This window comes from Bufo bufo, chromosome 1, assembly GCF_905171765.1.
Source record: "Bufo bufo chromosome 1, aBufBuf1.1, whole genome shotgun sequence".
Lineage (NCBI taxonomy): Eukaryota > Metazoa > Chordata > Amphibia > Anura > Bufonidae > Bufo > Bufo bufo.
In genome coordinates, this window is record NC_053389.1 from 273131514 (window position 1) to 273146337 (window position 14824).

Here is a 14824-nt window from a genome sequence, read left to right on the forward strand (position 1 = left end):
GAATTTTTTTTCTTCATTTTCACAGCCAAGCGTTTCCCAATTGTGTAAAACGCTCACTACACACCTTATATTTCTTGAGGTGTGTAGTTTCCATAATAGGGTCACATTTTGGGGGTTTCCACTATAGGGTCATCTCAGGGTGTCTTCATATGCGACAAAGCTCCCAATTACCATTCCAGCTAAATCCGCTCTCCAAAAGCCATATGGTGCTCCTTCCACTCTGAAGCATACTGTGCGCCCATACTTCAGTTTTTGAGCACACATGGGGCGTTTCTGTAAACTCCAGATTCAGGGTAATAGATTGAGTTTTTTTGGCTATTAACACTTGGTGTTGCAGAAAGAAAAAAAATAAAGAAAAATTGATAAAAATTTAAAATCTGCAAAAAGTGAGATTTCATTCCCATTTAATTCTCGTGGGGCATCTAAAAAGGTTAACAGTTTGTAAAATCCATTTTTGAATAGCTTGAGGGGTACAGTTTCTAAAATGGGGTGATTTATGGGTGGTTTCTAATATGTAAGCCCCAGAAAGTGACTTGGGGTTTGGAAAGGTTCTTAAAAAAAATGTTAAGATTTGGTTCTAAGCCTTCTTAACGTCCCAAAAAAAAAAAAAAAAAATGTCATTTTCAAAATTATCCTAACATGAAGTAGACATATGGGGAATGTAAAGTGATAACTATTTTTAGAGGTATTACTATTATAAAAAGAGAAATTTGCAAGTTTTTGGTAAATTTGGGATTTCTTTTATAACTAAAAATGAAACTGTCATGAAGAATAATATGTGACGAGAAAACAATCTCAGCATGGCCTGGATAAGTAAAAGCGTTTTAAAGTTATTACTGTGAAAAATGGACTGGGCAGAAAGGTGAAAAATTGCCTGGTCCTGAAAGGGTTAAAATGTTTGGCCTGTCAAGAGGCAAAGCTATGCCTCTTGATGCAGTTCACAGTTTAAAGGGAACCAGTCACCATATGCAGCCCAAGCTCCAATGTTCTAGAGCGGGAACTCAGCAGATTGAGATCTAGCTTTGTGGGAAAGATTCAGTATCACATGTAGTTCATTCATCTAAATCTTTCCTCATTCTGCTCGGTGAGCTTATACATGGGTTCCCCACTGGTGAGTGACCATATCTGTGGATGTACCATTAATAACTACCCCGTTCCCATCACTGAACCAGTTAAAGTAAATATTTCCCTCTAGTCCTAGTATCCTCATTTTATGTGGCACAGCATCAACCACCTTTGAAGAGTCCCAATACACAGCATCCACACGAATGTGGTTTGGTTCCACATCCAAGCTGTATTTTTTGTGGCTCGGATGCGGTCCGATTCACTTCCACGGGGCCGCAAAACATGCAGACAGCACTCAGTCTGCAACAAAAAGTAATTAAATAGAACATGTTCTATTCTTGTCAGTTTTCCGGGCAAGAATAGGCATTTCTATTATGGATGATCTGTTCTGCAAATTGGTTTGTGGATCCGCAATTGCAGACTGCAAAACACAACAGTCATGTGCATGAGCCCTTAGGGTTCATGCACACGACCCAATCAGTTTTTGCAGACCCACAAACACACACACCGGCGGTGTGCATTCCGCGATTCGGATTTCTCCGGTGTAGAAATGCCCATTCTGGTCCGTGGACAATAGGACATTATCTTTTTGTCTGCATCTTTTGCAGCCCCATTGAAATGAATGAGTCTGCATCTATTCCGCAAACTTGTAGAACAGATGCAGAATGAAATGGGCCTTCACCCTGGAACTTCTCTGGGGTATTGGGCATTGCATATCGTTATCCCATGTTTTTTAATGCGACATTATGGCGGACATGTTTTGACTGCAGGTAGGGCCCCATTCATACAGGTGTAGTTCACTTATGACCATCTGCTATATTCAGAGCCCCTCTCCCTTGCCTACTGAGCAAGACCCTACAGCACCATAGAAGAATCTACAACAGCAAGCACCTTCAGTAGCAGATTTTATTCTGACGACTATTCTTCCTCTAGAAATCAGTATACAAACTCAGTGATAAAGGCATAATGTGCTGGACAAGCAGTGTTCCAGATGGTTTAGAGGTCTTTGAGGTCTTTCTGGATGCTAAACAGAGTTTCTGCACTCTTCTTCAACTGAGCAACTTCACTGTCGGTTAGCTTCTGATTCACCACCTGGACAAGCCCTTCGCCATTCAGGATGCATGGGAGGCTGAGGAACACTTCATCATTGATGCCATAGAAATTCTGGGAACAAAAATATAATTGTATGTAAAATTTAAGTTATTTGTACCCACATCAAGTTTTTACCAACCATCCTAAAATCTGGTAAGATGGTTATAATAAGATCAGGTGTCACTTGGTCCACCTGCACACCATTCAGTGTATGGAATTACCAGAAACCGCTGAGCTCTGAAGTCTCAGATGTGAATGGAACAGTGGGACGCATGCCTGACCACCACTCCATTTAAACAGGAAACTGTTTCCCCATTCTCATAATCCCTGATCCAACAGTCATCTCCTATCCGTGATACCATTTTAATATAAAATTTTATTTTTTACATAGACACAGTAGTCCAATGCTACGAGACCTTACCTTAACCATTGTGGAGACAGGATGTACTCTAGACAGGTTCTTGATTATGGATTCTGACAGGTCAGCCACACTCATGCCAATGGCCCAGTTGGTGTATCCCTTACACTTGATCACCTCATAAGCACTGCAATGAGATCAGATCGCATTCAGACCTGCCTTTTGTACACTTTAAAGCCTGCATTTTTAAAATTAAAAAACGTAAAAGCAGAGGCCTCCAGCTTTATATTCCTTAGGCCAATTTGATACCAGCAAGTTCTGTCCAGATGAGTTCCTATTAAATGGGTATATGCCCATTAGGAGGGTGAAGGGGGGATGGTTAGTAAGAGTAGTGTTATGTTCCATATTGTCCGTTTTTCACACAGGCCTGGTCCTATGTAAATGCATGAAAGACAGAAGGCATACAGACGCAATACATTTTTTAAAACAAAGCCTATTGCATCAATGTGGGGAAAAAATAAAATATATTATATATATATATATATATACACACACACACACACACACACACACACACACACTTAACAGATTTGCAGAAAAAAACTGAAGGAAATGTCACTTTCACTGACAAGTTCTGCATTGCTTGCATGAATGAGGCTTTAGGCTTAAGTGATATGAAATGAGTCAAGGTCTGTTCAGGGAAAAACCTGATGGTTTTACAAGCAAGATTAATCAGTTTTGTCTGCAATTGTGTTGTGTATCTCTCCCCCCACATCAAGGCAATCAGTTTTTGACATGTCAAATAAAAATATAAAAATAACACACTGAACATCTAGCAGCAATCAGTGAAACACATTACATGCCTACAGTATTCCAAGAAAGTCCCGTTCATGTATATGGCCAGAGCGGCATGATAGAACATACTGCCATTTTTCCTGAACACCAAGATGAGGCATTAAAAACCATGTTCACATACACAAACCCATTGAAGATAATGGGTCTGGATGCCATCTGTTCCTAGACAATCCCTCGTGTGAAAGAGGTCCTACACTACTACAAGCAACTTCTGATGAAGACAGTTCCTGCCATGAAGGTCTCCTCAAGCACCATAATCTAAGGGAGCCCCTGCCTCATTTCCAAAGTACTGAATGAACAGCTACAAACCAGCAAGTCAAACAAACTCCTTTTAGGCCTCATGCACATGACTTTCGATCCACATTTTTGGGGGATAGGACCCATTCATTTCAATGGGGCCCCACTAGAGATGCGGAGAACACACACACTACGTGATGTCCGCATCTGTGTCCGTTCCATGGTCCCACAAAAATTGAGCATGCCCAATTCTTACCCATTTTGCAGACAATAGGCATTTGTAATATATTGTGGGGCCTGCGCAAGTGGAAAATGTTGGATGCACATGGCCAGTATTTGTGTTTTACGGATCCACAATTTGCGGGCCACAATAAACAGTCATGTGAGTGAGGCCTTAACCAGATCAGTGCCAGAATTATGGTCAGTTTTCTTCAACCACCTCTTACTATTCTGTACAAGACTACTTTCATACTAGCGTTTTTTTTGCGGATCGGTCATGGATCTGCAAAAACGCTTCCATTACAATACAACCGCATGCATCAGTCATGAACTGATCCAGCTGTATTGTCTTCTATAGCCATGATGGATCCGTCATGACCACCAGTGAAAGTCAACGGGGGATGGATCAGTTTTCTATCGTGTCCAAGAAAAAGGATCCGTCCCCATTGACTTACATTGTGTGTCAGAACGGAGCCGTCTTGCTCCGCACCACATCGGACAGAAAAACGCTGCTTGCAGTGTTATGCTGTCTGCGATGGGGACGCAACCAAAGGGAATGGAATGCATTTTGGGGCACTGTTTAGTTCTGTCCGCATTGACAATCAATGGGGACAAAACTGAAGCGTTTCTTCCGCTATCGAGATCCTATGACTGATTTCATTAGCGGAATTAAGTGAAAGTAGCCTAATCTAGATAAGAACATGTCATGCCACTATGTGCAGAGTCAGTTAGGAGGAGACAAGGAGGGAAATGTTTAAAACAATGTGTCTTCTACTCTTCTGTAGTATTTGTTATTGCAGTCATTACCTGTCAACCACCTGTTTGTGAACGTCCTTCCAGTTCTCAGGGTCCTTGTCAGTTCCAATAGCAGGGTTAAGGGACTGTAGGGGAACACCAGCCACATTCACACTACTCCAGGCAGGAACTGCAGAATGAAGAACATTTTGTTTCATGATCTAGAATAAGTGATCCTCATGCATCTTTGCTGAAATACAGTCACTTACCACTGGAGTCTCCATGTTCTCCAAGGACATAACCATGGCAACTGCTAGTACTGATGCCAAGCTTCTCAGAAATCAAATAGCGAAATCTGGCAGAATCTAGATTGGTTCCACTTCCTATGACACGGTTCTGGGGCAGACCACTCAGTTTCCATGTGACATAAGTCATGATGTCAACTAGAAGCAAATTGTTAGTTCATTGTCAATATATTTAAGAAGTTCCTCAAAGATTATGTTTAGTCACTTTAGAACATCTACAAGCTACAGTAAAGTCAAATACATATACAGTAGAATAGCACTCGAGAAGGTCCAGTTGAGCAGTTACCTGGATTGGAGACTACAATGAGTGTGCAATCAGGGCTGTGTTTCACAACCTGTGGAATGATGAACTTGAAGACATTGACATTTCTCTGTACCAAGTTGAGACGACTCTCGCCTTCCTGTTGTCTTACACCACCAGTGACCACTACAATCCTAGAATTTGCTGATACGGCATAGTCTGCAGAGTAGGAAAAAATAGGAAACAAACATAACAGCGAGAAACAATCAAGCTTGTGCCCTAAAGAATATCACATCAGTTTGAAGACTTCCAATGGTCATCAGCAGGTGAAAGTCATTTTTAAATCCTGCATGGTCTTTAAAATGTTTGCCTCTCAGTCTAAAGTGGTATAGCATGCCATGAAAACTGGCAACCCCCCCTTCCCCAATCAACTTTAGTGCTGACCTCTCCGAAGTTTACTTAAGTTCTTTCCATTTCACAACTTAGTGGTTCTCAGCTTTTGCTATATTGATTTCCTATTCTCAGGTCATCAATATAGCAGAAGTGGAGAACCCCTTTAAAGGGACATCTATTATGTGAACACTTTATAGTATTCATAACTGCTCATGCTCAATACATACAGTTATGTGCACGAGCCCCAACAAAGGCTGATGTGTCACATGAACACCCCATGTACAATAACCAACAGACTTGGTTGCAGATTCAGCAGTACTAGGTCTACACTGTCACAGCCGGGATTGCAGAGTAGTGGTGATCCCATAGAAATGAATGGGTTCGCAGCATAAGTCAAAAATAAAATCCAGCAGTGTTGAATTTTTTTGGGACTCGTGCTGTGATCCCATTTATATATGGGATCACCGCTACTCTGCAATCATGGGACCAACAACGGTCCCACAACCGGTGTCTCCATGTAGCTGTAGGAAAATCAGTCCTAAAAATCATCCACACTCCTCACCTTTGTCTGCAACAATTGTTCGTGTTTTCAGGAACAAGCTTCCGTGTTGCAGATCCAGCATCTCACCCCTCAGTTTATCTTCCAAGATATCAACCAAGGCCAGTTCATCAACAAGCTCCTGTTGAAGAAACAGATGTTCAGCATCCAGTTACCTTGTAAGGCTACTTTCAGACTAGCGTTCAGAGAGGATCCGTCTGGTGTCTGCACAGACGGATCCTCTCCTATAATGCAGATGTTTGGATCCGTTCAGAACGGATCCGTCTGCATTATAGTTTAGAAAAAAATTGTCTGAAAGTTGTTCAGACGGATCAGTTTGAAAATTGAGCCATATTGTGTCAACTTCAAACGGATCCGTCCCCATTGACTTACATTGTAAGTCTGGACGGATCCGTTTGCCTCCGCACGACCAGGCGGACACTTGAACGCTGCAAGCAGGGTGTTCGGGTGTCCGCCTGCTGAGTGGAGCGGAGGCTGAACGCTGCCAGACTGATGCATTCTGAGCGGATCCGCGTCCACTCAGAATGCATTGGTAGCTGGACGGATGCATTCGGGGCCGCTTGTGAGACCCTTCAAACAGAGCTCACAAGCGGAGCCCCGACGCTAGTGTGAAAGTAGCCCAAGCATGTATAGACGATTACCATCTTGGCTGGCAAGTTCCAGGAACTCATTACTTATTGACCACCCCAAGGAGAAAATGTATTATAGCGCCATTCATTCTATGGCACTGTACATATGAAAAGGGGTCTACATACATAATACTACACAAATGCAATGAGCATGAACAAGGAGGAGTTACTAACTGGTACAGAAGAGGACCTTCCCACAAAGACTTACAATCTACAGGGAGAGTGTAGTTAGAGATTTCAAACAGCATTCCAGTCTGTAGTTCAAATGTGGTCAAAGCAATTTTAATCAGCTTTCTTATTGCAAGAACACTTTAGATACACCCCTTCATGATTTCCCACGTGGACCTGCCATTGGCGATGTTCTAGGTCAGGGATGGCCAACCTGTGGCTCTACATCTGTTGTAAAACTACAACTCCCACAATGCCGTGCTGTAGGCAGTCTGCAGTTTTGCAACAACTGGAGAGGCTCAGGTTGGCCATCCCTGTTCTAGGTGACGCAACCAGGTCTGTAGATCTTCCACTTACTGTATGGGGCATGTAATTAAATAGCATACTCAACTAGCTCATCACGTCACCGGGATCCACGTCAGTTTTCTGGGATATTATTAACACGTGTGGCATAGCGAGAGAAGCCGCAGCTGGCCATACAGCATAACCATTTTGTAAGCAACCCTCCCTCCTCTCCATTATAACCATATAACCTTTATGAGACACCTCCTTCAATATTTTTATTAACACTCTTGTAGAGATGCAGAGTACAATTTTTTTTTGCAGACTGTTAAACTGTATAAAGTATAACATAAATGAAGACAGTGCACTGCTAAAGATGGATCTGGATAGGTTGGAGGTTGGGCAGAGAAGTGGCAGATGAGGTTTAACACTGACAAATGTAAAGTTATGCACATGGGAAGGAATAATGCAAGTCACCTGTACATACTAAATGGTAAAACACTCGGTAACACTGACATGGAAAAGGACCTAGGAATTTTAGTGAACAGCAAACTAAGGGTACTTTCACACTAGCGTTTTCCTTTTCCAGCACAGAGTTCCATCATAGGGGCTCAATACCGGAAAAGAACTGATCAGGCATATCCCCATTCATTCTGAATGGAGAGCAATCCGTTCATGATGCATCAGGATGTCTTCAGTTGTCACTGAACTGCGTTTTGGACAGAGGAAATACCGCAGCATGCTGCAGTATTATCTCAGTCCAAAATGCCGGATCAGTTGCCAGATCCGGCATTAATTCACATTGAAATGTATTCGTGCTGGATCCGGCATTAAATTACCGCAATGTCGGAACCGTCCTTCCGGTCTGCACATGCGCAGACTGGTAAAAATGTGAAAAAAAGTTATAACGGATCCGTTCCTCCAGATGACATCCGGAGAGACGGATCCGTCCTTGCAATGCATTTGTAAGACTGATCCGCATCAGGATCAGTCTACAAATGCTGCGTTTGCATGCAGATTGCCGGATCACTCTGCCGCAAGTGTGAAAGTAGCCTAAGCTGTAGAAACCAGTGTCAGGCAGCTGCTGCCAAGACCAATAAGATAACGGGTTGCATCAAAAGAGGCATAAATGCCCGTGATGAGAACATAGTCCTACCACTTTACAAATCACTGGTCAGACCACACATGGAGTACTGTGTACAGTTCTGGGCTCCTGTGAACAAGGCACACATAGCAGAGCTGGAGAGGGTCCAGAGGAGGGCAACTAAAGTAATAACTGGAATGAGGGAACTACAGTACCCTGAAAGATTATCAAAATTAGGGTTATTCACTTCAGAAAAAAGACGACTGAGGGGAGATTTAATTACCATGTATAAATTAATACAGGGGTCAGTACAGAGATCTATCCGTTCATCCATTTATCCCCAGGACTGTGACTGACGAGTGGACATCCTCTGCGTCTGGAGGTGCAGTGAGGCTATGGAACTCTGCCTGAGGAGGTAGTGATGGTGAACTCACTAGAAGAGTTCAAGAGGGGCCTGGATGCATTTCCGGAGGGTAATACAGGTTATAGTTACTAGAATTCTGGAGAAGGGTAGTTCATCCAGGAAGTAAAATTGGCTCAACATTTTAAAGGATGAAAAACACATGTCCGGCCTGTTATCCTGCAAACTATGTTACTAAGCCATTTGCCTTTGGAATATATTGCAGAGCCATTCCTGTAGACTGATAGTCAGGCCCCCATCCCCCCTACTTTTGCCTTAGATCAGCAGATCACCTGGATTACCATGTCTGGTTGTAGATGATGCACATTTCTTGTAGAACTGTATAGTATGGCAAAGATCACTTCTTAGAGAAGGAAAGTGCATTGTGTCCAATGCTTGCTATGCAACCTTGAAGGGACCAGCATTCTGTCTATGCTTTAGAGACAAAAGGTTGCTGAAGGTCATCTGTGCAGGAAGCAGTCACATGCTTTGTTAGCGGAGATATATTTGGCACATACCTTCTGTAGGATGCTTATGGCACATGCCATGCCAACTTGCCCAACACCTACGATTGTTATCTTGTTCTTTGGAGCAGCAGTCTTTTCGCTCACAACAGTGCTGAACAGTTTATCTTTTACAGTTGCCATGGTTACTAGAAGAAAAATTACATTAACCAAAATGTTAATATTTTAAAGTGCATTTGCTTTAAGACCATTACTCAAGGCTTGACTGCCTTTTGCCTAAATCACAAGTGTGATCATGCTGATGTAGTAATTCTGGAGCATAAGAGAATTTTAATTAATTGTCAGCAGTCTCCAACTCTCCAATCAAGGTCCAAATGTGTGTTACCAACTGGGGGTGTGTCCCTGCACAGTCTTACTCTAGCCAATCAGTGCTGCCAGAAGCAAATTGCACAGGGACATTGCCCACTAGTAACACCCAGATGAACCTTTATCGCAGACTGCTAGCAATTCATTCATAATTCAAGAACAGAGGAAAGACAGTTATAAGAATATATGCTGGAGAATCCAGGCAGTTACTAAGGCTACTTTCACACTTACGGCAGAGAGATCCGGCAAGCAGTTCAGTCGCTGGAACTGGCATTAGTAAGACTGATCAGAATCATGATCAGTCTGAAAATTGCCTGATTAGTCAAAAAAATGCATTGAAATGCCGGATCCGTCTTGCCGGTGTCATCCGGCAAAACTGATCCGGCATTTACTTTCTTCACCTTTTTTTCCTGTCTACGCATGCGCAGACCGGAAGGACAGATCCGGCACCAATATATTCCTATGGAAAAAAAATACAGAATCCGGCATTCAGGCAAGTCTCGCCGGAGATAAAAAACTGTAGTCAAAAAGACTGAACTGAAGACATCCTGAACGGTTTTCTCTCCATTCAGAATGCATGGGGATATGCCTGATCAGTTCTTTTCCGGTACAGAGCCCTTTTGACGGAACTCTGTGCCAGAAAAGAAAAAAAAACCTCTAGTGTGAAAGTACCCCAACAGACATTTCAGAAGAGGCAATAGGTTCTCTTTAATAGTCAAACTATACACGATCTCTGCTGAATGAATGGAGACCAGAATCCAACTGAATTAATTGGTACAGCTGATACATTTAACAAGCCCTGCATCTGAATAGGTCATCAGAGAAATGCAAATATTGTTTCCATTCACTGAAAGCAGACTGACCTCCATCACCAATTCAAACAAAATATAGTAGAGTTCCAGAACATGATCACATAGGCAATGTGAATGCAGGAAGGGAAACCCTGTTAACTGTATCCAGCACACCCCATCGAACATGCAGCCGCCACTAGGGGGAGCTCAGTGCCAAGACATTATTGCTAAATTCCTGCAGACCAAGCTCCCCTAGTGGTAGCCACAGGCAGATAGATTTGTAAAAGTGTTAGGCCTCATGCACATGACCGTTTTTCTGTTGTTCCGTGACCGTTTTATCTTTCGTGGGTCTTCCTTGATTTTTGGAGGATCCACGGACATGAAAAGTGAAAAAATGATAGGAAAAACGGACACGGATCACGGTCGCGGATGACTATCTTGTGTGCATCCGTGATTTTTCACGGACCCATTGACTTGAATGGGTCCGTGAAAAAAAAATAGGACAGGTCATATGGGACTGGAAAAACGGATCACAGACGCGGAAGCCAAACGGTGCATTTTCCGATTTTTCCACGGACCCATTGAAAGTCGATGGGTCCGTGAAAAAAAAAAAAAACGGAACACGGAACAACGGCCGCGGATGCACACAACGGTCGTGTGCATGAGGCCTTACATGAAGCTGGAGAATTTATCAATGTATTTATACCAGTCTTCTGTATACTGGGAAATGGATGGCACAGGGGGGGGGGGGGGGGGGGGGGGGTGGACCCATACTGTAAGCCTGATTGGTTGTCTACAGTATCAAAAACTGAACATTGTGAAAATAAATATTGCACATCCATTATGCAAATTTGAGGAGCCTTGTTTGCAGGGAACATTCAGGCAAGATATGCGACACACGGATGGCATGTGGTTTTCATCACTGGGGTCTGGAATAAAACATGACAGCTGGAAGGGGGATGAGAACGTTGCATATGTGGAGTCTCATGCAATTTGTATCAAAACGGTATGTAGTTTTGGTTGTGCAACTTCTGACGATACCATGTAAGCCAACAACTCCATTGCTCGGGTTACAGTATGGTAAAGCCCTGTACGTGCATTCAGCCTGACATCTAATGGAAGCAATGTTGCCCATGCTAATCCCAGTGTCGTATTTCCAGGTCAGTGTATGGCCCTGCTATTCCTCGATGAAGTGGAAAGCATTCTAAACATTTTAAATAGGAGTTTGGGTCATGTAATTGTATGCCCTTCACACGGTAAAAGTCAAAGTAAATATGTGCATTTAACAGAGACCAAGATAACCACATTCAACAGTATAACTGGCATGACTAGCCATTACTATTCCTCCAGGCTGATGCCCATGATATTACAGAACCATAGGGTCAGTACACGACTCCCTTAGAATATCTGGGCAGTACAGATCGGAGGCCATAGCCTTTGGGTTTCGGCTGTTTCAAACAGCAGACGTATGGGGCTAATGTGTACAACAATGCCAATTGCAGACATTTAACCCCTCAGATGCCATGCTTCGGGGGCCCAAATGGCTTTCTGCGCTGGAATTGGGGAAGCCAATTGTTTGTAGTGATAGGCTGGAGTCTGATCAAGGCTACCAGGCCTATCACATGTGTGTTCGAATGTAGGCCTGTAGGTAGAGTCGGACTGGGGTGCCAAGGGCCCAACAGTAGAAGTGACTCTAGGGGCCCACCCTATAGTTTCATGCAAATATTGATACTTAAGGGGAGTTTTCTGATTTTCATCAACATCCATTAAGATAATCCTTTATATACAGCAGGAAGCTGTAGTGTAATAGCGCACATGACCGCTGCAGCCAACCACTGGCCTTGGTGCTGTATACCACTAAGATCACCGATTAGTTACAGCAGTCAAGTACGGTACTCAGGCATTTTACCACAGCAGTCAAGCAAAAATATGTCCCAGGTGCAGCCTGGCAGAGAGAACAGTAGTGTTTTTTTGTTAATTTTTTTTTTTACTTAAGCACCCTCTTCACGCTCAGTACTTAGATGCCAGAACACAGAGCTGCGTGCATAGCCGCAGGCGCCAGAACACAGAGCTGCGTGCATAGCCGCAGGCGCCAGAACACAGAGCTGCGTGCATAGCCGCAGGCGCCAGAACACAGAGCTGCGTGCATAGCCGCAGGCGCCAGAACACAGAGCTGCGTGCATAGCCGCAGGCGCCAGAACACAGAGCTGCGTGCATAGCCGCAGGCGCCAGAACACAGAGCTGCGTGCATAGCCGCAGGCGCCAGAACACAGAGCTGCGTGCATAGCCGCAGGCGCCAGAACACAGAGCTGCGTGCATAGCCGCAGGCGCCAGAACACAGAGCTGCGTGCATAGCCGCAGGCGCCAGAACACAGAGCTGCGTGCATAGCCGCAGTATGTGGCGATGCAAAGAAGAACTTTTTTTCAGTATTAAAACACAAGTGAAAATTATACTGACTACCCGGGGAATGTTCTTTTTAAACTTGCAGGGCAAGTCTTACAACAAGTCAGGCCCATTGCCCTGGTCTTCCTTTAAGACAGTGTGGAGAGTCTCCACGTGTACAAGACAACCTAGGACATTTTTGATTCTGATGTAAAGATCTGATAATAGTTCCAGTCGCCATCTGCACAGCAGAGAATTACAGAATAGTCCTGGAAGATCACATGCCGCTATGGAACTGGGGGCCTGTATATTATGGCCTGTCCTGGGGATTTCTACCTACACCAGATTTAATGGGGCCATGTGAACAGGCCTGTAGCTTAGAAGTGGAGATCTGGCAGGCGTCCAGCTCACGTCCTGTGAAGAAAGAGGCCTGTGCAGCAGGATTGTACTGAGAAGGCACAAGATGTGCAGGGATAACAAAGGGTTACACAGCCTGCAGCTCCGGCAGAACACTGGAGTAGAGAAACCGCCACAAAATAACTGCTGGATGCAAGATCGAAAGTAGTCAGAGACCACTGATGCCCCCTGTACCAGGCGAGCATGGGTCACTGCCAAAATGCTGGGACATCCTGGTCCTCTCATTAAGATCCCAGTGTATCAGAGTACAAACATCTAGTCATCAGAAGCACAAGCGAGCTTAACCCCTTCACCATCAAGAGCGGCGAGTACAACTGCAGAATACATACGTGAGGCTAAGGCTGGAGACGTCGGATTGTACGAGGAGTCCGCTGTCAGTATGAGGCAGAGGAGCGGCGACAGGCTTTATACTTCTGTCGGGCAGGCTACATCACGACAGCCGAGACACACCCCATCACCTCATTCAATCCCCTCCAAGGACAACTCTACAAGGGTAGAGCAAGCCCAGCCCTTCTTCACACGCCTCCTCAGCCTAAAACTTCCCAGGCTGGACAGGAGCTCATTGTTACAGAGCGAAGCCAGAACTGGCTACTGATAATCCGGCAGCCGTGACGGATGATAGACGTGTCCAGCCACACGGGCAGCTTTCTGCAGAAGTCAGGAGTGGAAGGACAGGCAGATGAAACATCCGAAGTTCGCATAAAACTTTGTTTCAATACGGAGCGAGCGCTCTGTACAGTATTAGGGTCCATTCACATGTCTGTAATTTGGGTCCCGTTCACCTTCAATGGGGCTGGAACGGATGCGAATTCACATTTCCAGAATCCGCATTTCCTGATAAAAAAAATAAATAGAACATGTCCTATTCTTGTCCGCAATTGCGGACTAGAAAAGGCATTTTCTATTCGGGTCCATTCACACATCCATAAGTGTTTTGCGGATCCGCAAAACACGGACACCTGCAATGTGCGATCCGCAATTTGCAGACCGCACATCACAGACACTAATAGAAAATGCCTTTTCTGGTCCACAATTGTGGACAATAATAGGACATGTTCTATTTTTTTCCAGGAACAGAATTGCGGATCCCGAAAATGCGGATGCGTTCCAGCCCCATTGAAAGTGAATGGGTCCACGAACGCGGACCCAAATTACAGACATGTGAATGGACCCATAGTGTCTGATGTGCGGTCCGCAAATTGCGGATCCACAAAACACGGACACCTGCAATGTGCGGATCCGCAAAACACTTAGACGTGTGAATGGACCCTTAGGCCTCTTTCACCCGACCGTATGGCTTTTTCAGTGTTTTGTGGTCAGTTTTAAACAGATCCGTTGTTCCATTTTTTGTTTCCATTGTGTTTGTTTACATGCCGCTTTTCCGTATGGCTTATACAGTAATTACATAGAAAACATTGGGCTGGGCATAAAATTTTCAATAGATGGTTCCTCAAAAACGGAACAGATACAGAAGACATACGGATGCATTTCCTTATGTGTTCTTTTTTGAGGACCCATTGACTTGAATGGAGCCACGGAACGTGATTTGCTGGCAATAATAGGACATGTTCTATCTTTCAACGGAACGAAAATGGAATGCATACCGAGTACATTCCGTTTTTTTGCGGAACCATTGAAATGAATGGTTCCTTATACAGAACGCAAAACGGGAACAAAAAACATTTTCCGAACTCTTGTTTGGTTCCAAGTGGTACCTTGGAACCGAACCAGAGTTCAGGAAATGGTTTTACAGTATAAAGCAATTTCTAAAGTTATTATGC

At 44.0% G+C, this 14824-nt stretch overlaps 1 protein-coding gene across 1 annotated transcript; it reads right to left on the minus strand.

Annotated features, from left to right (window-relative positions):
• Positions 1–1953: 1953 nt before the first annotated feature.
• Positions 1954–13526, minus strand: LOC121007479 (L-lactate dehydrogenase B chain-like). Its single transcript, XM_040439423.1, has 8 exons — positions 13373–13526; positions 9141–9274; positions 6063–6180; positions 5153–5326; positions 4831–5004; positions 4634–4751; positions 2579–2702; positions 1954–2229 (listed from the first exon to the last, which is right to left on the minus strand). Exons 2-8 carry the CDS (start codon positions 9267–9269, stop codon positions 2062–2064), a joined length of 1005 nt encoding a protein of 334 aa, XP_040295357.1. The 5' UTR covers positions 9270–9274; positions 13373–13526; the 3' UTR covers positions 1954–2061.
• Positions 13527–14824: the final 1298 nt, after the last annotated feature.